This window comes from Lithobates pipiens, unplaced genomic scaffold, assembly GCF_037356315.1.
Source record: "Lithobates pipiens isolate NorthernLeopardFrog02 unplaced genomic scaffold, aLitPip1_a1.2 Scaffold_19, whole genome shotgun sequence".
NCBI lineage: Eukaryota > Metazoa > Chordata > Amphibia > Anura > Ranidae > Lithobates > Lithobates pipiens.
This window is the reverse complement of record NW_027507764.1, coordinates 31,252,369-31,276,566: the sequence shown is the minus strand read 5'-3', so window position 1 is coordinate 31,276,566 and position 24,198 is coordinate 31,252,369. Positions and strand designations below refer to the sequence as shown.

Genomic DNA, 24,198 nt, shown 5'->3' with positions numbered 1-24,198 from the left:
GAAACAAGATTAGACAAGGCTAGATTATCCAAGGGATTCGATTGTTGTCCTATAGTTACATACGTTGACAGGTCATTCATCCCTACTGATCATCCCAGCAGATGCATACATTGTCGGTCATTCATCCCTACTGATCACCCTACAGATACATTCATTGTCAGGTCATTCATCCCTACTGATCACCCTACAGATACATACATTGTCAGGTCATTCATCCCTACTGATCACCCTACAGATACATTCATTGTCAGGTCATTCATCCCTACTGATCACCCTACAGATACATACATTGTCAGGTCATTCATCCCTACTGATCACCCTACAGATACATACATTGTCAGGTCATTCATCCCTACTGATCATCCTACAGATACATACATTGTCAGGTCATTCATCCCTACTGATCACCCTACAGATACATACATTGTCAGGTCATTCATCCCTACTGATCACCCTACAGATACATTCATTGTCAGGTCATTCATCCCTACTGATCACCCTACAGATACATACATTGTCAGGTCATTCATCCCTACTGATCACCCTACAGATACATACATTGTCAGGTCATTCATCCCTACTGATCACCCTACAGATACATACATTGTCAGGTCATTCATCCCTACTGATCACCCTACAGATACATACATTGTCAGGTCATTCATCCCTACTGATCATCCTACAGATACATACATTGTCAGGTCATTCATCCCTACTGATCACCCTACAGATACATACATTGTCAGGTCATTTATCCTTACTGATCACCCTACAGATACATACATTGTCAGGTCATTCATCCCTACTGATCACCCTACAGATACATTCATTGTCAGGTCATTCATCCCTACTGATCACCCTACAGATACATACATTGTCAGGTCATTCATCCTTACTGATCACCTTACAGATACATACATTGTCAGGTCATTCATCCCTACTGATCACCCTACAGATACATACATTGTCAGGTCATTCATCCCTACTGATGTGCTAAGGGAAAAGAAATTGTCTTTTTCACATTGTTCCCAACTCTCTCAGATGTAATTCATTCTTCTAATCACTTTACAGAGATGTGTAAGAAGCCGGAGGACTTAGTGATGAAGATGGATCCAGAGAATAAATATTATAATATTGGAGATAATGTGACAGTAACATGTTCGGTTGGATATCTCCCTTCCCATCCCTCTGTACAATGTGTGAATACATTTGGGTTCTACAATCAGTGGAATAATCGTCCATACTGTGTAGGTGAGTAGTAAACCTCAATATACAGACTGCAGGAACCCAGAGCAACCAATCAGCAGTCATCTCTCTTTGGTCTGACTCATCTAAACTGATGTAAGATAAAACCTGATTGGTGCATTGCACTCTACACATCATGACATTTGTAAGCCTTCAAGAGGAAGTAAACCCTGATGGTTTTACTTCCTCTTTGATTCCCTGCAATGGTAAAGCATAATGGACTACTATGTGTCACTTACCTGACACAGGAGCCAGCAAAGTCACCCTTTAGTTCCGAGCTTCCATCTTCTTGGGTCTCCGTGGGTCTCGCTGCTCCAGAGCTGTAATTCGCTGGAGCTGCGATGACGTCACTCCCGCGCATGTGCACGGGAGCCGACACTTGTGGCATATCGCCGCGATCTGCGGCTTACCTAGTGCGCCTGTGCGCCGCTGTCTATGGCTGTCTTCAGGTAAATATCTCCTAAACCGTGTAGGTTTAGGAGATATTTCTTGGACCTACAGGTAAGCCTTAATCTAGGCTTACCTGTAGGTCAAAGTGGTTTGTAAGGGTTTACAACCACTTTAAGCCCCAATGTCCAGATCACCCCATTACTTAAACCTACCCCTCCAACTCCCTCAAGAACGACTTGACCAGGTTATTGGAGTAAATGGCCTAAACGGCTTAATTTTATTAATAAACTCTGAAAATATAATATATAATGAATAACAAATTATCAATAACCATTAAACTTTAATGTATTTTGTGGGTCATGTAAAAAAACCACATCCACTGGTCACTGTGAAACAACTTTTTAACTTTATATTTCCAGTCGGCAAAACCCGGACTCGGAGGCGGTGCCCAACCATCAGGGTGACCTACCTTTTTACCCTTCCAGGTTAATCCGTCTTAACCTAGGGAGTACTCGAAAACCTCCCATCCTCAAGGATGTGTACAACATGTTCCATACATGTACCCAAACTTCTCCTCCAGCGACCCAACACTGCCACAGCATGGAAGGGGTAACCCTTTACCCTTGCCTGCACCTCCACACCCTTAGCCCGCGTTAGGCCCCATCCTCCAGGCCAAGCGCCTACAAGTCAGTGCTCACCTCATTAAGATGCACCCCATCTCTCCTAAGATACCTCCACGTGTCCACTTCCAGCTCTCTGTGGCGTATGGTCAGCCCCCCTTTTTTTATGAAAAACCTACTAACCTCTTTGTTAACTTTTATTCTTGCCCTATCAACCTTTTTAGCCAACCATGGCCACCGCATCCTCATATTATCCTCCGCGTACTGCCCGTTCTCGGCTCCTCCCCTTTTTATTAAAAGGGAAACTAAACTTTTAAAGCGGCCATGCTGTACTGACCAGCACATGTCATGTAGCCCCTCCACCTATTTCTTTTTCTTCTTTCTACTCTGGGGCTTTCTTTACTGTCTGTATGGCCTTATTACATACATAACCCTGTATATAGCATACAAGGTTATGTATGTACTATACAGGACATGGGAATACTGTATTCTGTCCATCTAAATCTACATGTATCATTGTATTCAGATCCAATATAACCAAACACCATGAGAGCGATCTGATTGTACATCACAGTTATTATTAATACAATCTACAATCTTCCCATGGAGACTTCCATGACTTCTTTTTAAAGTGTCAATAACTGCTTGATGAAAACAAAAAAAAAACATGTGTTGCTGCTAAAAGTACCAAAAAAAAAGCTTCTTTAAATATAATTGAATACATTGAATAAAATGAAATGAATCTGATCGGGATGCTTCTGCTGTATGTAAGCCAAGATAATCACACAAGAAAAAAATCCATTCCTCAGTGCATGCTGTCACCGAGACTGGCCCGAAAAATTGTACTGTTCTGTAACACTGTGTACAGCTTTAATACATCCCCCAAACCTGTAGTTTAAAGGATTTGTGTATATTAAATGTTGCCCTCAAAGCCACATGAAAAGGGCCCTGTCCGTATGGTTTCTGAAAATAAAATCTGGCTTTTGTTTATACCCCCCATGGCTGTGCCTGACCTCTCATGTCGGTTGTTTGACAATAACTCTCAATCAGCCCTACAAATTGCCCGGATTACGGTAAATAGCAGGATTTGCCCTAAATATACTCCATTGTGTTTCTCAACAAAGTTTGTGTTTACCAGGTTTTCAGTATGATTTGCAAAATAGTTCCTGAATCAAACCCGGTGTTCTGTCAAAAACTGTCCAGCCATCGGATAGTGTCCGCCCCGTACTGTGCAGGTGCAGCGTTTGCGCAGTACAGAGGACAAGGAGACTCAGAAAGTCTCCGAAGAAGAACGGTGCCTGGTGCAAGACCCAGCATCCAAGTGGACATACGATAGCGCAATGTAACAGGGCCCCTCGCGGGCTCGCTCGCCACGCTTCAGGCACGGCCTCGCTTCACTCGGCTATTTTTTATTCTAACTCTATGTCCACTTGGATGGTGGGGCTTGAACCTGGACTCAATGCGCAGGGCAGTTGGACAAGATCATACATCAGATCTTGTTAAAAAAAAGGACTAGACCCTCGGGAAGTGGATAAAACCCAAGCAAAACAAGTCCTGAAGGGTGCCCAACCATTGGACCCCATCATGCTCCAATTAAGGGCCGTCAAGATGGTGGCATCCTGAAGTACTCGGATCTGATCAGAATTGTGCGTGAAGAGGAGGCCATCCTTGAGAGGAAAAAGGAAAAATTCCAAAGGCCAAAATCAGTTGTTGGAGTCAGGATGGCTAGTGCAACTAGTGGCGACCCTCAGATCGAACTTATCCAGACAAGGGTGGCACAATTGATGGAAATACTGGCTCTGTTGACCGCCAGGCACACCATTCCACCCAATGGAGGAATTCAAGTACCCAAAGAACTGTTAAGTCCCACAGTTGCGGGAAAAAGACCTGTTTCAACTGTGGAGGGGTTGGACATTACAGGCGAGTGTGCCCAAGCCCACAAACAGAAACAAAACCCCAAAACCAGCAGAAAACTTCAGAGGGCCCCAATGAAGGAGTCAACTGGATGCCCTACTACAATAGCCAACTCCAAACCAACCCGTACGCACCAGACCCCTGGGACCACAGCTAAGCCAAGGCGGAAGAAAAAGAGTCCACGGAAGCCAAGTGTGAAGGTACAAGCCACTAAGCAGGCCAAAAGTACCCCCCACTTCCCATGGACTTACTCCCAAGCTAGTGGGGCCCTCCCCAATTGTCCCTATCCAGATAGAGGGGATATACACAAAAGCCCTGCTGGAAACTGGAGCCCAAGTGACTTTTCTATACAGGGACTTTTACAAGAAATATCTCAAACACCTGCCACTACAGAAGTTGGACAAACTGGAGATATGGGGCCTAGGGACCCAGAACTTCCCCTATGATGGCTAACTACGTATCAAGCTCACCTTTAACCCGAGTATGGCAGAAAAGGCCGAAACCTTTGATACCTTGGCCATGGTGTGTCCTCGGGCTGATAGAAGTTCCCTCATCATTGGGACCAACACTGATCTGGTCCGAAGATTACTCACACCGCTTGTACAGGAGAAGAGTACCCCTTCCACAAGTGTGCACCCCATGCTATCACAAGTGTAGCAGGATCTTGTGCAGGAGCAGAAGGCCCAACAGAAGGAGTGGGAAAGTTCTGGTGTCTGGACAAGATTGAGAAGCTGGGGCAACCGGGTGAGGTAGTCTGCCTAAAAGCCTCCATCAAGCTGAGTTGGAAACAGCCTGGGCCCTTCTTTGCCCTTCAGACAGACAGGCAGAAGGAGGATAAAGGCCTGGAAGTTATCCCTGAAGTGTTGTCAACCAAGGCACCGAAGAGAAGCAAAGGAAGAATCACAGTTAGTGTTTGCAACACAACAGCCTTGCCTGTGAAGGTATCTGCCAGAGTGCTGCTGAGACAGGTCAGTCCAGCAACCCCAGTCTCACAGTGTGGTACCATTGGATAGCAAGACGGAGAGATTCCCCCGGAAGAGTTCTACTCAAAGAACACACCTCTTACACCTGCTTGGATGGAAAGAGCCAAGACCCAGCTCCTGAGATGGAGAACTGCTTTCTCAAAAAGTGAGTTCGATGTGGGGCTTGCCAAGAGTGCCAAACACAAAATTTGGTTGGAAGAAGACAAACCCTTCCGGGAGAGAGTCAGACGGATTCCACTGGGAGATCCTGAAGACCTGTGAGAACAGCTGGCTGAGCTGAAGAAAACAGGTATTATCAGAGAGTCCCAGAGTCCATATGCCTCTCCAATAGTGGTAGCGAAGGAAGAAGAATGGGTCATTACGGCTGTCTATTGACTACAGGACACTGAACCAAAGGACCATTCCCGACCAGTACATCACACCTTGGATAGAGGATGCCTTACAGAGTCTGTCAGAGTCTATTATATTACCAGATCCCCATGTGTCCCAAAGATAGGGAGAAGACCGCTTTCATTACCCCTCTGGGATTATTTGAATTCAATCGGATGCCACAAGGTCTGTCTGGGGCCCCGGCAACCTTCCAGAAATGGATGGAGAAGACTGTGGGTGACATGAATTTGATTGAGGTGTTAGTGTATCTGGATGATGTCATAGTGTTTGGCCGAACACTAGAAGAGCACGAAGAGCGCCTGGAAAAGGTCCTGAAGAGACTCCATAATGAAGGCCTGCAGCTCTCAATGGAGAAATACCAATTCTACCAACCCTCAGTGAACTACTTAGGGCACATTGTGTCTGAAGAAGGAGTGGCAACAGATCCCAAGAAACTGGAAGCTGTCACTTCTTGGCCCAGACCCACAAATGTGACTGAGCTTAGTTCATTCCAAGGCTTCTGTTCATATTACAGGAGGTTCATAGAAGGGTTTGCCAAGATTGCTCACCCACTTACTGAGCTATTGAAGAACCAAGAAGAAGCTGGTATAGACTCAGATAAGTCTGGAAAACAAAAAGAAGGGCCCAGAAACAAGAAAGAGTCCACCCAGGACCAGTGGACTCCACAATGCGAAGAAACCTTCAGACAGATGAAGTGGAGCCTTACCACTGCTCCCATTTTGGCCTATGCAGACCCCGCCAAACACTATGAATTGGACGTGGATGCCAGCCGAGACAGGCTAGGTGGAGTGCTCTACCAAGAATATGACAGGCATCTGAGGCCCATTGCCTATGTGAGCAGAAGTCTAATCCCTACTGAAAGGAACTATCCCATTCACAAACTTGAATTTCTGGCTTTGAAGTGGGCAGTGGTGGACAAGTTAAAAGATTATCTTTATGGTCAAGACGGACAACAACCCCCTCACATACTTGCTCACCACCGCAAAGCTGGATGCCACTGATCACAGGTGGTTGGCTGCCCTCTCTGTGTTTACCTTCAGCTTAAAGTACAGAACAGGAGTTGGTAACCGAGATGCAGACGCTTTGTCGAGAAGGCCTCACTATTCCCAGGACCACTCAGAAGAATGGACCCAACTTACCCCTGAAGGAGTAAGAGCCCTCTGTGAAGGGACGGAACAGCAGGGAAAAGGTGGAGCCAGAACTGAAGAAGTTGGAATGTCCGCAGTAGAGATGCCCAAATGTTATTGTAACGTATCTCAGATTGTACAGGAGGGTCTACCCAAACTATCCAAAGAGAATCTCAGGAGAGATCAGCTGGAAGTCTCACTTTGTGGACTAGTCCTGAAGGCTTTGGAGAGTCAACAGCCTGATCTGCTGCTGAAGAGCACATGGAGAGAAGCTCGGCTGCTCCACAAAGAGTGGGATGGGTTGCAGTTACAACAAGGGATGGTCTACCGAAGGGGCCCCTCTGAAGATCCCGAAGAGAAGTGGCAACTGTTTCTGCCAGAGAAACACACAGAGAGAGTACTGATCGCCTTGCATGATCACCATGGCCATCTGGGATGAGAAAGAACTCTTCGACTTGTAAGATACAGGTTCTACTTGCCTTACCTGAGGACTGAAGTGGAGAGCTACTGTCATTCTTACCTCAGGTGAATACAGCGGAAGACCTTGCTCCAGCGGGCCACCCCAATGGGCCACTTAGAGAACCAAGGGCCAATGGATCTGGTCTGCATAGACTACTTATGTTTGGAATGCGACCTAAGTGGGCAAGGGAACATCATAGTGGTCACCGATCACTTCACCCGCTATGCTCAGGCGTTCCCTACTAAAGATCAGCAAGCGGCCACAGTAGCAAAGACTCTTGTGGAAAAGTTCTTCGTCCATTATGGTCTACCTCAACGGATACATTCAGACCAGGGAAGAGACTTTGAGAGCACCCTGATAAAAGGGCTGTTGGATCTGCTAGGCATCCAGAAGTCTAGAACTACCTCCTATCACCCACAAGGGGACCCTCAACCAGAGAGGTTTAACAGAACCCTCCTCAACATGCTGGGGACTTTGAATTCTGAACAAAAACGACATTGGAGCAAACACATCACTGCTTTGGTACATGCCTACAACAGCACCAAGAGTGATGCTACCAGATATTCACCCTACAGGCTAATGTTTGGGCGTGAAGCAAGACTGCTGATAGACGTTGCCTTTGGAACCTCTCTGGACCATACCTCCGAGACCTCTCATCGAGGGTATGTGGATAGGTTGCGGAGGAATTTGAAGATTGCCTATGAACAGGCCCAAGCCACATCAAACACCAGAGGAAGTAGGAACAAGAGAAATTTTGACTTGAGAGTATGAAAACAGGACCTACAACCCGGTGACCGGTTCTACTGAGAAATATGGGCATCCCAGGCAACCATAAGTTGGCTGACTGCTGGAGGTCACAGCCATATGTTGTGTGCAGGAAACTTCCAGGACTCCCAGTGTATGAGATCAGGCCAGAAGGGAACACTGGGCCAGTAAAGACCTGGCATCAAAACCACCTTCTACCTCTCACAGAAGCAGTCAGGATAAACTCAGAGGAGGAACTACCTTCCACATCCACTGCCGTACATCGAACAGCAACTAGGTCTCAGCCTGGACCTTCAACAACTGAGGATGAAGAGGGAGAAGAAATGGAGATGAGTTGGCTGTGGCCATCTGATACAGCAGGAGCTGAAGCCAGTGTTTCACCTCAGACAAGAGGAGGAGGCAATGGGATTCTTAGGCCTGAAGCCCCCGAGTTTGTACCTCAAGACAGGTCAGCAGAAAGTTCAGAGGAGTCCGAAACCTCTATGTTGGAAACAAATCCTGAAGATTCCCCTGCTGGTGCTGAAACTGGAATACAGGGCACAGAATTGAGTGAACGGGAGAATGAGGAAATCAAAGAAGATGTCAGCCTACCTGAGACACCAAAAGAACAGAGAGCCAAGAGAGACATTCGCCTACCAAAGAGACAAACTAAGAAATGAGGGAGGCAAGGGTGGGAAAGCAAATCTGGGACCCAAAGGTAAAGGAGGCTTCTGCAAGCGCTCCTAAAAGGAAGGTCTCTCCCAGAGTCTGGAGTCAATGAGAATGGCAAACATGGTTAACCTCTCCAGATCTGTAGGTATGTCTCGGGCTGCTATCTCATTTTTAATGTTATCCGAGAGACCGTGAGACAAAGCAGCCACAAGGACCTCATTGTTCCAAGCAACCTCTGCTGCCAGAGTACGGAATTCAATGGCCTAATTGGCAACAGTTCTCATACTCTGATGGACATGAGGCTCTTGGCAGCAGAAGTGGAGTGAGCGGGAACTTCAAATACCTTTTAAAGGAAGCCACAAACTTAGGGTAAGTCAGGACAATGGGTTTTTGCATCTTACATAGAGGGTTTGCCCAGGCTCTATCAGAAAGCAAACAAATAATGAAGCCTACTTTGCTTCTGTCCTTGGAGAATGCCTGGGACAGCATCTCAAAATATACCCCAACCTAGTTGAGAAACCCTCTGCATTGATCTTGATCGCCCCCCAAATTTCTGGGGAAGTGGAGTGGAACCAGACATACCTCCTTACAGAGGTAATATTGGAGGCGGATACCTGTACAGAGACTGGAGCAGCCAAAGTGGGAGGATCCTGGTAAGCAGTTCATATCAGGAGCATCTGTAACGCTATGGCAAACTGATCAATGTGGTGGTCCTGCTAATTCAATCTGGAAAAAATATTAACACTCAGTGGATTGCCTGCATCTTCTGAATTCATGGCCTTTGCCTACTGTCAAGAATCAGACTGAGACAGAAATGCAGTAAAAATCACAACTTTTAGTGTAATAGTAAAATGGTACAAATCAAACGTAGTCAAAACATAGCCAGGGATTGGAAGCCAAAGTAAGTAGTCAGACAAGCCAGTAATTAGGAAACCAGAGATCAGCGTAGTCAGAGGCAGAAGAACAGGATCAGGAACCAGAAGGGACGTCAGTCTGGCAACGTTTTTCACAGGAACACAACAGAGAAACTCCAGATATGTTTGACCAGGTGAGAGACAGGAAAGGAATGAACAAGGCAGTTTAAATAGCCAGAAGGGGCTGGCTGTAGGCAGGACTGATGAACAGATAATGATAACCAGGTGAGCCATTGAGTAATGAATCAGTTCTGACAATTAAACGACAGCTGAGCAGCCTGAGCACAGAGAAGAGAGCTGCTAAGAACCCAGCCCTGACACATTTTTGCTGCAGCAGGCTCTATACACGGTACAGATGTGCCACATTACAGGCAGACTTAGGGGACACCCATGCACTATAGTTAAAGGAATTTTTCATTTTAATTGTTATTTCTCATTTTTATGGTTTCACTTAAAAGCATCAGTAAATTACTGCTCATTTCAAAATTATGCTTTTTACAAACTTTCTTTTTCATTGATACATGTCCCCCAGGGCAGTACCCAGACCCACATAACCACTGTATGCCCAATTACTTGCATATAAGCCTTCAAAATGGGCACTTTGATTTTTCCCGTTCGGGGGCCCATAGACTTCATTGGGGTTTGTTATTCAGTTGCGAACGTCGTTCATCCCATCTCTGTTCCCATGTGAGATCCCACTTCCAGCATACACTGTCACAGCCTCGGGTCAGGCTCAGAGGACAGTGGCTGTAGCAGTGGAGAAGTTCATAAGTAATAAGGTATAAATATACAAGCAGATCCTCCTAGTACATGACGCAGGCTCCCCTGAGCCGTGAGACCTAACCACTAGCCGGTATTCACCAGAGCTCCTAATGGTGGAGATGGGTTTTGCTGTGTGCTAATGTTAGGTCACTGACCCATGGATTGCCCAGTGGGAAAAGAGCAAGCAGGGTTCAAATAATGGATGAAGTAGAACAGGATCAAGCAGAAGTGTAGTTGATGAACAAGCTGACTAAAGAGTAGTAGCTGGATGGGATTAGACATAAACGTAGTTCAGGAAAAAGCCAAAGGTATATGACGAATGGTAGTGAAGATAAGGGCTGCAGCAGGTATGCAATGAGCAAGAAACCAGTTGCAGAGAGCACAGTAATATTGCAAACAGGAAGTGCAGAAACATGGCTTAAATCAGGAAGTTCATGGGAGGAGCAAAGAGTTCAAGGTTGACCAGAAACATGATACAAGGCTATATTGTCCATGGAATCAGGCAGGGAACTGTCCAGCATTTCAGTTGGCACAGTGAGAAGAGCTACAGCCAAACGTTGCAGATGTCCCAGTTTCAGATCCAGACCCTGACACATACACATTGGTCTTTCTGCAGTGAGAGCCCAACTCCAGCGTACACATTGGTTGTCCCCAGTGAGATCCCACCTCCAGCATATACATTGGTGTTCCCTATTGAGATTCCTTTTTATAATCACACATGTTAGCATTTCCCCAGTGAGATCCCACCTCCAGCACACACATTCGTTTTCCCAGTTAGATGACACCCCCCCCCCGCTTACACATAGGTCTGAGACACCCCCATAACACACACTGGCCTTTCCCCATTGAAATCCCACTTCCAGGATGCACATTGGTATTTCCCCCAGTGAGATCCCATTTCCAGCACACACTCTCTTGTCTGCGGTCAGGCTCGGAGGCCGGTGGCTGTAGCAGTAGAGAAGTTCCCATATAATAAGCAGGAATTATATAAGCAGATCCCTCTAGCAGATGACAAAGGCTCACCTGTGGCACTGGGTTTAACCATTAGCCAGTCTTCATTAGAGCTCCTGATGATGGAGATGAGAATACCTCCCATCCTTTTGAGATGGGAACAAGGAGCACCTATTAGCAAAAGTACTGTATGTAGGCATAGGTATTATACAAAAAAATATGTAAACCCTCAAGTGCTTTTTTTACCACTACTATGCCTTTATACTGGCTTTTGAAATTTTCTGATGCAGGAATATAGAAATTGTATGAAAGATTTAGCACTGAGAAACACTTTGAAAGATAAAAAGGGCATTTTATATACATCTATATGGATCAGACAAAAATGTGGGACAAAAGAAGAGGTCAGAGGAACATGGTTCCAAATCAGGGACAGTAGGAAGCTATTGATGAGTTTCGCTGTGCGCTAAAGCCAGGTCGCGGCCCCATGGATTGCCCAGCGGGGAAAGGGCAAGTGGGGGTCAGGCAATGGATGAAGTAAATAAGGATCGAGCAGAAGCGTAGTCAATGAACTAGCTAAAGCTCAGTAATGAGTAGACATGGGTGCCGTCAATAAATTTGTTTTGTGCTGTTCTGTTACGGTTCGTATTAAAATTAATTCGTACTTCGTATTTTGTGTCCGAAATTCAATTTCAATTCGTACGAAATACGAATTGTCGTTAGGTTCGTTAACTTGTACGACCGTTCGTTACAATGAATTTAAAGGCAAAAATATACCTCAATATGACAGTCGATGCTGATGGAAGTTTGGTTTTTATCCGAAATTCCGTTGAAGAATTTCCTATCCGAAATACGAATTTTCGTTAGATGAGGGGCTCCCACCATCCCTGTGCTGTGCTGACTTCCTCCTGGGGATTCGTAAAACAAAAGTTCATATTTCGTACAAAATTCGGACGCATGGCAATTCATATTTCGGATCCTCCCGAGCGTACGAATTTAGGGAAATTCGTACGAATTTGAGATTCGTACGAAACAAATCGCACATGTCTAGTAATGAGCAGTAGCTGGATGGGATCAGATGGAAGCGTAGTTGATGAACAAGCCAAAGGTCGATAACAAATGGTAGTGAAGATAAGCTGGTATGAAGACTGCAGCAGGTATGCAATGAGCAAGATACCAGCTGGAGAGAGCAACATAATCTAGCAAACAGGAAGTACAGAGATATGGCTTAAATCAGGGAGTTCATGGGAGGAGAAAATAGTTCAAGGTTGACCAAAAATAACACACAAGGCTAGATTGTCCAAGGGAATCAGGCAGGATGCTGTCCAGCATTCCAAGTGACAAAGTGAGAAGAGCTACAGCTAGACACTATAGGATCTCCAGTAGCTTGGCCCGGAGAAAAAGGGAGATTAAATATTAGAACAATTAAGGCCTTTTTTGGCACAAGAACAGGTCCAGGGTAGATAAGGGGTTTTGTAATCATCTGTGCAAGGAGCTGAGTCTTCACCTTCTCACTAATGCCCCGTACACACGAGCGGACTTAAATCCGAAGGAGTTTCCGCCGGAGTTCCGCCGGAGTTCCGACAGAGTTCAGTGGAAACGGACTTGCCTACACACGATCCCACTAAAGTCCGCCAGTCTGGTACGCGGTGACGTACACCAGGTCCGACGAGACTATAAAACGGAAGTTCAATACCAAGTGCGCCACCCTTTGGGCTCCTTCTGCTAATTTCGTGTTTATCTCGTGTTAGTAGAAGTTTGGTGAGAGACGATTCGCGGTTTTCAGACTCGTATTTTTCAGAACGTTTTTCACTGCTTTTCAGTTTGTGCTTGTGAGGTTTGTATCTGTTTTTTAGTGCGTGTAGTCAGTTCGTGTCTGTATTTTGCAGTGCGATCTAACTGCGCTCGCTGACTTTCAGCTCGCTCTTCACAGGCCTTGCTGTTCTTCAGTGACGTCTGTTAAGTTCGTTCTGACAATCCGACCGTTTTGAAGCCATGTTGCGTGTGCGTACTCGTCGTCGAGTTCGTGCTTTGCTTGCGCTTGGTGTTGTAGTTCATTCTGCAACCCAAGAACAGTCCGTGGACGGGGTGTTGAGGAGTTCATGGACGAAGAATTGGTTGCTCCAGCGTGACCAGTTCTCGCACATGCCTTTGCTTCGTGAGATCCGGGAGAATAATCCTGATGATTTCAGGAATTATCTCCGGATGACGGACCCCGTTTTTCACCGTCTGCTGGCTTTGCTGACCCCTTATATCAGCAGGCAGGATACCTGCATGCGGCAAGCCATCACTCCGGAGCAGAGGCTCGTCGCCACGTTGCGCTACTTGGCGACAGGGAGAAGCCTTCAGGACCTCAAGTTCTCGACAGGCATCTCCCCCCAGGCTCTGGGGATCATTATTCCAGAGACCTGTTCTGCCATTATACAGGTCCTGCAGGAGGACTATATTAAGGTAAGATTTAGCATTTAACATCACATTTTATTGTCTTTAATGTTTGCTAATGCCTTGTATTTCTTTCCTCAATCTCTAATTACCATGATTGCAATATGCTGTGAATGTCCCCTTTGTCCTCATGCATGCTGTAATCTTTTAATGCTCCTTTTTTGTCTTTCATGCATATTTGCCTTCATTAAACCTCACCAACATGCTATGGTAGGCCCATATCCACCTAGTCTAGTCACTTAAAATGTCTTTTGTCAGCTCCATTCTATTGCTTTATCCTAAAACCAAACATTTTAAAGATTATTCCAAATGGTCTGTGTCCCCTTAACTGAATCCCCCCCCCCCCCCTTAATAGTATCCCAAATGGTCTGTGTGTCCTTTAACTGGATCCCCCCCCCCCACCACACTTAATATAATTCCAACGAGTCTGTGTGTCCTTAAATTAATGTTGAATTATATATTGTATTTTTAACACACTTCAACCCTGGAATGATTTTCCCCTTTCCTGACCTTCATCACTTTTTTGGGTGATTTGGCAGTGCGTTGTTTGAATTGACAATTGTGCGTCCTTGTAACATGGCTCCTCCTAGTAAATTATCTTCATTTTATTAGCACAAAGCGATTTTGTATTTGGTTGTCTTTGATCACCTCTGCTTTTTTATTTTTGGTGATTAACCACCAACAAACCCAAAATGCATTTTTCAAAATATGCATTTTTTTCTCACTTTTCGCTCTAAAGAAAGATAGGCACAAAAATATATCACCCTGATTTTTTTGGACATCATTTGATGCTGATACGTATTCTTTTAGTAAACAAATGTGTTAAAATGAATCACAATAAGCGTTTATTGATTGTTTTGGGCAAAAGTTCTATCGTTTCGGAAATATGGTCTATTTTGCTGGCATTTGTAAAATCTTGCCATTTTTGAAAATAGTAATGGCGTTGCTAACCGTTTGTTTTTGTTTTTTTTGTTTTTTGTTTTTCTGGTGACTGCCACATTATGGCGGACACATTGGCCAATTTCCATACATTTTTGTGACCATTGTCATTAATACAGTGATCAATGCTGTAAAAAATTGTATTGATTACTGTAAAAATGTCACATGCAGTGAAGGTGTTTTATTAAGCACAAGGGGGCCAAGGAATGGTTTAAAGTGTGTTCTGGGTGAGTGTTTATTAACTGTCTGGGGGATGGGCTAGCAGTGACATGACCCTGATCACTGCTCCCAATGACAGGGAGCAGACGATCGGTGTCCTGTGACTAGGCAGAAGCGTGAAATAAAGTTTGTGTTGTAATGTACAATGTTTAATGTGCAAAAGTACTTATTTTGGTTTTTTCTGCTTTGCCTCCCCAGTTTCCTTCATCGCCACAGGAATGGCAGACTGTGGCATCCCATTTTGCCACCCGTTGGGACTTTCCGAACTGCGGTGGTGCGATAGATGGGAAGCACGTCCACATTGTGCCACCACCCCATTCGGGGTCATACTTTTATAATTACAAGGGGTTTCACAGTATTGTGTTAATGGCGGTGGTGTCGGCACAGTATGAATTTCTGTATGTGGACGTGGGGAAGAATGGCCGGATGGAGGAGTCTTCGCCCAGACGGAGTTCTACCGCCGTCTACAGACAGGTGGCCTGGGATTGCCACCTGATTCGGAGAATGTGGAGGAACTACCCTTCGTGTTCATCGCTGATGAGGCTTTTGCTCTGGACGACCACATCATGAGGCCATTCCCCCAAAGAACCCTCACCCCGGAGAGGAGGGTTTTCAACTACCGGCTGGCCAGAGCGAGAAGAGTTGTGGAAAATGCATTTGGAATAATGGCCAGCCGGTTCCGTGTTTTTCTGACTGCTATAAACCTAGCCGAATACAAACTGAACTATGTCGTACTTACGTGCTGAATTTTGCACAATTTTTTACATAAAAACTCAACAAATTATTTATCCACAATAATGCCTGAGGCTGGACTTGGTCCGGAATCACTGACAGGCCTGGATACTGGCCGTACTGGCTTGGCCCCCCAAAGTGCCCGTGAAGTTCGCCAAAGATATGTCACTTATTTTAACGGTAGGGGGGCCATTGCAATGCCACACAATATTTAATTTTTAAAAAGAGTAAAATAATAAAAGAACCTCAAATCTGAAATGTGTTTTCTTGCTTGCTTTTGGTTTGTGCTGTCTCCTATGTTATCCTAGTGCACTTGTAGTGCCAAGTGTATTTTCATTAATTCAATAAGGCCCATTGTCACTGGATACACAAAATCACTTTTCCCAAACTGGTATTGAGCATTGAAAGAATACGCCACACATTCTTGATTCTTCAAAATTTTAATTTGGCCACATTCACATGTGCCATTGAATATTTATTGATATAATTTTTTTTTGGGTTTATTTAACTTTCTTTGCCAAACATTTTTTAGTTTCCTTTTTTTTCTAATTTTTAAAAACATTTTTTTTTTTTTTGTGGTTTTTATTTTTCTTTAAAAAATATGAAAAATGTAACAACAATCAGCCACAATCGTAAAAATTTGGGAAGTAACAATCTTTGAACTAAAACAAGGGAAATGAAGAACATGATCGATATTATGGAGAAACGGATTATATTCTCCCCAAAATATCGATCATGTTCTTCATTTCCAGCTGCATATTGTCAATCTGATTCTTCATGAGATCCAGGCTAGTTCGCATGTCATCTAGTTCCCCATTCCAGCCCATTATCTGGCCAATCAGCCTTTGTGCGCTGTCACTGGAAAACGGGGCCCTTTCCACAACCAGAACATCACCTACAATAGATGGTAAAAATTGGGTCAAAAATTATGCAGTCATACATGGATTTCAACAAGCTGGGGTGTCAGACACTCACCTGGTGGGGTGCCCATCTCCCCTACTTCCTCCACCTCTCCTTCCTCAACCTCTCCTTCCTCGACATCCTCGGGGGGGGGGCACTGGTGCTTGGAAATGTGTCGCTTTCCACAACCAGAACATCACCTAAAATAGATGTAAAAACATGTGTTTGGAAATATGCAGGTATACATCGATTACCTGAAGCTGTGGTGTCAGACACTCACCTGGTGGGGTGCCCATCTCCTCTCCTTCTTCCACCTCTCCTTCCTCCACATGCACATCCACGGGGGGGATGGGGCTAACCTCACATTCATGCTGGCAAGGGTGGCGGTCCCTGGGATCCTGCTTTGTGAGTCTTTTCTCCCCTATGAGAAATTAACAAACAAAAAGGTATACTTTAGCACACAGATATTTAAGGCCAGAACTAGGAAGATGAAACCTTGATTAGAAGTGTTGTACAATTGTCGGTTTATGAAGAGATGCAAAATGTGAAGACATGATAAATCAATTCACTTTGCCAAAAACTACAATAATTTGCTTTTTGTGCCAAGTTTCACACATGCGCCCCCCCCCCCCCCCAAGTATACCAGGGAACCCCGTGTGGCGTGTGGTTTACCCTAATAAATGTTCTCTGGTGTCCCACACCTTTGCTCATGAGTGCAGATGTGTTTTTACCCAGCTGCCAAGTGTCCTCTCCTTCAATTACACTGAATGTTCTTTTCTAGTCATTGTATTTTGAAACACATCTAAACCACAATGTCCTAATCATTTTTTGTGTCCTAAAAATTACACAGCCAAAAAATGCTGTTTAAACCCTGTATCATAAACGAGGTTTGCCACGAACAATTTACGAGGGTTTGTTAAAACGATACGATTCTTTTACTGTATACAACATGAAAGCAGCAATTTTTTACATTGTACAAAGGTAAAGCATATGGATCTGTATGCAATAATCATAAAATAGGAACACACGACAAGTACTTACTTTTTTTCAGAACTTTCTTGATCCTTCTGTATTGATCCGGCTCCCTCAATTTAAGGTCGGACCACCGTTTCCTCAATTGGTCTTTTGACCGTCGTACCCCAAAACGATTATGCAGGGTCTTAACTACTTTGGCCATGATTCTGGCCTTGCGCAAGTTCGGATGGGTGTATGGTCCATGCTTGCCATCATAATCCTTACTTCGCAAGATTGCCACCATCTCCACCATCTCTTCAAATGCCATATTTGAGGCCTTAAATCTCCTCTTTCCGGATCGGGACATTTGTGGCTCCGGGGATTCCTGACTACTGGAGTCGTTAAGATCAACCACCTGTTGTGTTTCCGCCATGTTTCTCCTACTGCGCACCGTAGAGAAAAGGGGGCGTGAAATATTCTTGGAAAAGAACGTCATGGGCGGGCAAAGCAGGCGTGGTTCTACGCGTACGCACTGGATCTTACGCCAAAATGCACATGTCGTACGTACGTTAAGTGCGCAGAAAGGGCGGGAAAACAAGAACTTGACTAAAAGAACGTCAGGGGCGGGCAACGCAGGCGTAGTTCTACGCGTACGCACTGTATATAACGACAAAAATCACATGTCGTATGTTCGTTTGCGAAAATAGGAACGGAAGTTGGGAGCAAGCAAAACGAAGGTAAGTTTAAACCATTTCCCCAAATAAGTGGCAGATCCTGGAGTCTATATTGGGCTAAGATTAGGAGAGTCTGAGCTAACATTATTGTTTTTGGCTTGTGTATTGTCTTTCAGAAAAATGAATCAGAAATTCAAGGATCCTGAATTTTTAAGTCTATTTATAGACAAATATAAAGAGATGACAAATCTGTGGCAAGTCAAGCACATTGATTATTATAATAAACCAGTAAGGAGGGCAACACTGGAGAAATTTGTGACATTTGTGCAGACTTGGATCCCAGAGGCAGACGTGGACTTTGTGGACAAGAAAATTCAAATATTGCGAAATATGCACCGAAAGGAAAAGAGGAAAATCGATAAATCCAAAACATCAGGAGCAGCACCAGGTGATGTGTATGTACCCAGGCTGTGGTACTTTGAAAAGCTACGGTTCCTTGACGACCGGTGTAAAGTCAGGGAGTCGCTTTCAACTCTTCCCTCCACCCTTCCCTCCACCCTTCCCTGCAGCATTCCCTCCACCCCAGCAGAGGCTGATGAGCAAGCGGAGCCTTCCATCCTGGAAGAAGCGGATGCACCCAGCTGGAGCCAGGTATTTTGTTACAAAAAATAGTGATATTCATAATATTAATGATGTTAACTAGATGTTATTAGAATTTGGACGCTATTATTGATGTTAAAAAATAGTTAAAATTTGGACATATCAATTTACAGTAGTGGCCACAAATGTTTGTCACCAGCAGAAACAAGAAATAGTGGTGTCATAATGATACTCTTTTATATGTATTAACAGAATTTTGAAGTCAGGAGCTGAAAAATGTTTATGATTGATGAACAAAAAACTAAAACAATGTCCCTTTTTTATACACAGGATGAGCTCAGCCAGGAGGAAGGTGGGGAAAGTGGCAGGCAGGAGGAGGCTGGGCCCACTGTCAGCCAGGAGGAGGCCGTGCCCACTGTCAGCCAGGAGGTGGCCGCGCCTAGTAGAAGCCTGACAACATCACAGGTGCCTCCCCTCCGTCTTCCATCAAAAAGGGCAAAAAAAATTTCGGTATCACAGGAGGAATCCCTGCGCCTAATTCGAGAGGCTACTAATGTCTTAAAGAGCCCCCCTGACGCTGAAGAGGCCTATGGCTGCTACATCGCCAGCCGTCTCCAGCAATTAGAGATGGGCCAACGTCTCCAGTGTGAAAGGCTAATTTTCTTGGCGTTACAGAAGGGGCTGAGTGGCGAATTAACTGCCAACAGCAATATTGTGGAGCAAGTTCCTCCTGTTCCTCCTCCTCCTCCTCCTCCTCCTGCCACGAGTACACCACCGGAGACACAGCCTCCCAGGAAGGCTACAGGGAAGTCTGCAGTGAAGGGTGCAGTGAAGGGTGGAGCGAAGAGAAGAAGGTGCTGACCTGGCTTCACTCTGGTCCGACCAAAGACGCAGCCTGTTGTACCACAGCCTGGGGACATATATACCATCTGCTGCTGCTCTTGATGTCTGCGATTCTGGGACCATATTGGATTTCGTAATATTTGAATTTTCTTTTCCACAGAGTTTCACGTTTGCCCTGGGGCCAAAAGGCTACACAAATGTCACAAGTTGCTCCAGTGTTGCCTTCATTTTTTTTGTTTGTTGAACCAGAATAAATGGATATTTTTGTTTGAAAATATAATTGCCTATGTGTTTTTTGGTCAAATACATTTCTAAAAGACAATGTGAAATTAACAAGGGACACTAACCTCCTTGAGGTTACAAACAAAATAAAAATGTTATTGTGGTAACTTGTCACCAGAATAAAAATAAAAAGGTTATTGTGGTAATGAAAAAAAAAAAAAAAAAAAAAAGTTTTTGGTGTTAACTTGACGGAATAATTAAATATGGAGATCACAAGAAAAAAAATGGTAAAGAATTCTACCAAAAATATGGAGGAAAAAAATTACTCAACGCAAGAGATATTATTAGTCCTGTAATGAGAAGAATGAAGCCAAGATGCAGCAATACCAATTAGATTATAAGTCTCCTCTTGCACCAGAGCTTCCAACTCACCTATTTTGCTTGGAAGACTTATGACATTGGTGAACAAACACTTTAATTCATTGTCACATTTTGCAAAAAAATGTGGCATATTTTTTATTTTAGTACAAATAGTACCATTTCCAATGGTTGACCCATTATAATCTAATTCACCCTCCCCCACAATACTAGTTTAAATACTCCTCCAGCCTTCCCATAAACCTCTCTTTCATCCTCAGAACACCTAATAAGGAGATAGTATCCGACTGGTCTAAACTACATGGCATGTTCACCATTGCCAGGAATCGGGTGGACAAGATGGGAGAACTAGGGATACTGTTGTACGAGGAGGATTTCGATTTTGTAGGAATTTCAGAGAATTAGTTCAACAGCTCTCATGATTAGCTGGCAACCATTCAAGGATATTCCCTATATGGCAGGGATAGAGAGGGTAAAACAGGAGGAGGGGTATGCGTGTATATCAAAAATTATGTACAAGTGAATGTGAGAGACGACATCAGTAATGGAGCAAGGGAGGAGGTGGAATCCTTATGGGTGGGTAGAGATACAAAGGAAGGAAACTAAGGGGAAAGTAATACTGGGAGTATGCTATAGGCCCCCTAACCAGAGGGAGGAGGGGGAGGCAGACCTCCTATAACAACGGGGCAATTTAGGAAACAACGATCACAGGTCAATTAGTTTCAGTATAAATCACACAAATAGGAAACATAAGGGAAATACAAACACACTGAATTTCAAAAGATTTAACTTCCCTAAACTATGATCCTTGCTAGAAGATACTAATGGGATAAAATCTTAGGAACAAGATTTGGAGAATTGGGTATGCTTTAAGAGCATATTAAATAAGGGTATTGACCAGTGCATCCCAATGGGAAATACATTTTAAAGAGCTAATAGAAGTCCTGGGTGGCTTAACTCCAATGTAAGAATGCATATAAAAGCAAAGGAGAAGGCCTTCAAAAAATACAAGGCAGGGGGATCATAATCAGCATTTCAACTTTACAAAGAATGCAACAAAAAATATAAGGGCAGCTAAAATAGAAGACAAAAGGCACATAGCAGAGGAGAGTAATAAAAATCCAAAGAAATTCTTTAAGTACATAAATAGTAAGAAAGGGAGGTAGGATCATATTGGTCCCATAAAGAAGGATGAAGGGAATCTGGTTACTAAGGATGGAGAGATGGCGAAGGTATTGAATTTATTCTCCTCAGTCTTCACAAGGGAATCTGGGGGCTTCAGTAACCAAAACTGCAATGTTTATCTATATGACACGACACAGTAAGCACCCTTCCAGAGGGTAAGCACTTCTCTGCAGGATGTGGAAACCTTGTAAGAAGATCTGAACAAATTATTGGGGTGGGCAACTACATGGCAAATGAGGTTGAATGTAGAAAAATGTAAAATAACGCATTTGGGGGGCAAAAATATGAATGCAATCTATACACTGGGGGGAGAACCTCTGGGGGGATCTAGGATGGAAAAGGACCTGGGGGTCCTAGTAGATGACAGGCTCAGCAATGGGATGGAATGCCGAGCTGCAGCAATATTGGCATGCATTAAAAAGGGGATTAACTCCAGAGATAATCCTCCCACTCTACAAGACTCTGGTCCGGCCACACCTGGAGCATGCCGTCCAGTTCTGGGCACCAGTCCTCAGGAAGGATGTACTGGAATTGGAGTGAGTACAAAGAAGGGCAACAAAGCTAATAAAGGGTCTGGAGGATATTAGTTATGAGGAAAGGTTGCGAGCACCGAACTTATTCTCTCTGGAGAAGAGACACTTAAGAGGGGATATGATTTCAATAGACAAATACCGTACTGGTGACCCCACAATAGGGATCAAACTTTTTCGGGAATTTAATAAGACACATGGCCATTTACTAAAATTAGAAGAAAATTGCTTTAATCTTTTTTTTTTTTTGTAAATCAAGTAAAAGTTTATTGTACATAAACAAATTCAAATACAGTAAGGTAAGGAACTATTGCAGCAATATAATCAGGTGCAGCAGTCATTATAGTTATTATTATCATCATTATCATACAGCTTCTAGATATAAATAGTTGCATGAAATCAGCTTACTGTACAAAACTATCATTATTGAATTCAGTGGTGCTGCATAGATTGATATTGGGATTCACCATGGTTCCATCAAGAATAATTATTATAAAAGTTAGACATTATTACCGGCAAACGGAATCTTGCCTTCTAATCTGCCAAATTACATTTGTAATAGTCTGTCTAAAACCAGCTGGGTAGGACCTAGTCCTGGTGTATCTAGCAACGTTTGCCACATTGAGTAGAATTTTTTAATAACATTTCTATGTTGGTAGGTCATTTTTTTCTCGTATTAGCATACTGTTTTCCATTTCGAACCCATCCCTTACCCGTTGGCACCCTCGGAGTTATACAAAGTCTCATAATAGCCTTGCTTGCCATGTATAATAGCCGCAGAATTGCCTTATGCCCATTCGGGTGAGGGTATCTCCAATGCCACAAGCAGGCAAATAACTGGGTCTTCTGGAACTGGGGTTTGAAATACTTTAGATATAGTAGAAAGAACATAACCCCTTCCTGCATGGCAGCTTAGAAGCATCATGTGTAGAGTGAAGCAGTCTAGAGCAGGCTTTCTCAACTCCAGTCCTCAAGACGCCTCAACAGGTCATGTTTTCAGGATTTCCCTCAGATGAAACGGCTGTGGTAATTACCAAGGCCGTGAAACTGATCAAATCACCTGTGCTAAATAATGGGAAGCCTGAAAACATGACCCGTTGGTGCGCCTTGAGGACTGGAGTTGAGAAACACTGGTCTAGAGTATACACTTGAAATCAGGCCTTTCCTATCTTCCGTTAGCAACACGTCCGTCATCAGAGGATGTGTCACCGGCACAAGCGAGAATATTCTGTTTTCATTCTGAATAGCCTGTCTGAGTTGCAGATACTTAAAAAACTGTGTTCTGGGTATTGTAAATTCATCTTGCATGTCTGTAAAGGATTTAAATACATTACCATTGAACAGCTGAGAAATATATTGCACACCCTTTGCTTCCCATGAACAAAGGTCCTGCAGTTTGCAAAGTTCTCTATAGTATTTGTTCCTCCATATGGGTGTGAATGTACACGGACCTCTAATTTTCAGAATAGATCTGGTGTATTTCCATAGGGTGTTCAGTAAGATTATTGTGGGGTGAGTTTGTGTTTTATGCGTGAGACCTGCCTCTAGGTGAGATAGAGCCGAGAGCTGTGAGCCCTCAGGGAGCAATAGGGACCTGATGGGATCCTTAACATCAGAACCCCCCCAGTTACCTAGGTGTTGTAGCTGGGATGCCACAAAGTCAAATCTGGCATGCGGTACGGCTAGACCCCCCTTGATCTTTAGTTAGCTGAAGGGTATGTAAACTAATCCTTGCCGACTTGTTACCCCATGTTAAATCTCTGAACTGGGCATCTATTTGGTTAAACCATTTGTGTGATATCCATATAGAGGCATTATAGAGTACCGTATATACTCGAGTATAAGCCGAGATTTTCAGCCTCTTTTTTGAGGCTGAAAGTGCCCCCCTCGGCTTATACTCGAGTCATCGCTGTCTGCCCGCTCGATCAGCGTGTCGAGCAGACAGACAGCGGCCATTCTATTCAAAAGCCGCGCCTCCGGCTCCGCCTTCGCCTGTGATAGGCGGAACACTGAATTTCCCAGCAGCCTGTGTTCCGCCTATCACGGACATCGTATCATCCTCGTACTACGGACGAGGATGATACGACGTCTGTGATAGGCGGAACACAGGCTGCTGGGAAATTCAGTGTTCCGCCTATCACAGGCGAAGGCGGCGGCGCAGCTTTTGAACTTTACAATGGCCGCCGACGAAGAGGGCACGGGACGGAGGCAAGGGAAGGCACGGCACGGGACGGGACGGGACGGCGGCGGCAAGGCACGGCACGACACGGGACGGATGCAAGGAGGCAAGTCACGGCACGGGACGGAGGCAAGGAGGCAAGGCACGGGACGGAGGCTCGGGACAAAGGTAGGCTGGACACACACACACACACACACACACACACACACACACACACACACACACACACACA

The 24,198-nt window shown here is 44.4% G+C and overlaps 1 protein-coding gene across 3 annotated transcripts in view; it reads left to right on the top strand.

Moving 5' to 3' along the window:
* LOC143995870 (uncharacterized) overlaps nt 1-24,198 on the top strand; it is a 207,934-nt gene that overhangs the window by 66,453 nt on the left and 117,283 nt on the right. For 2 of the 3 annotated variants that reach the window (XM_077490595.1, XM_077490594.1), the window contains exon 6: nt 1,072-1,251. The exons of the other annotated variant lie outside the window; for it this stretch is intronic. In XM_077490595.1, coding sequence (XP_077346721.1) covers nt 1,072-1,251 — 180 coding nt within the window. The remainder of the gene's footprint in view (nt 1-1,071; nt 1,252-24,198) is intronic. 3 annotated transcript variants of the gene reach the window in all.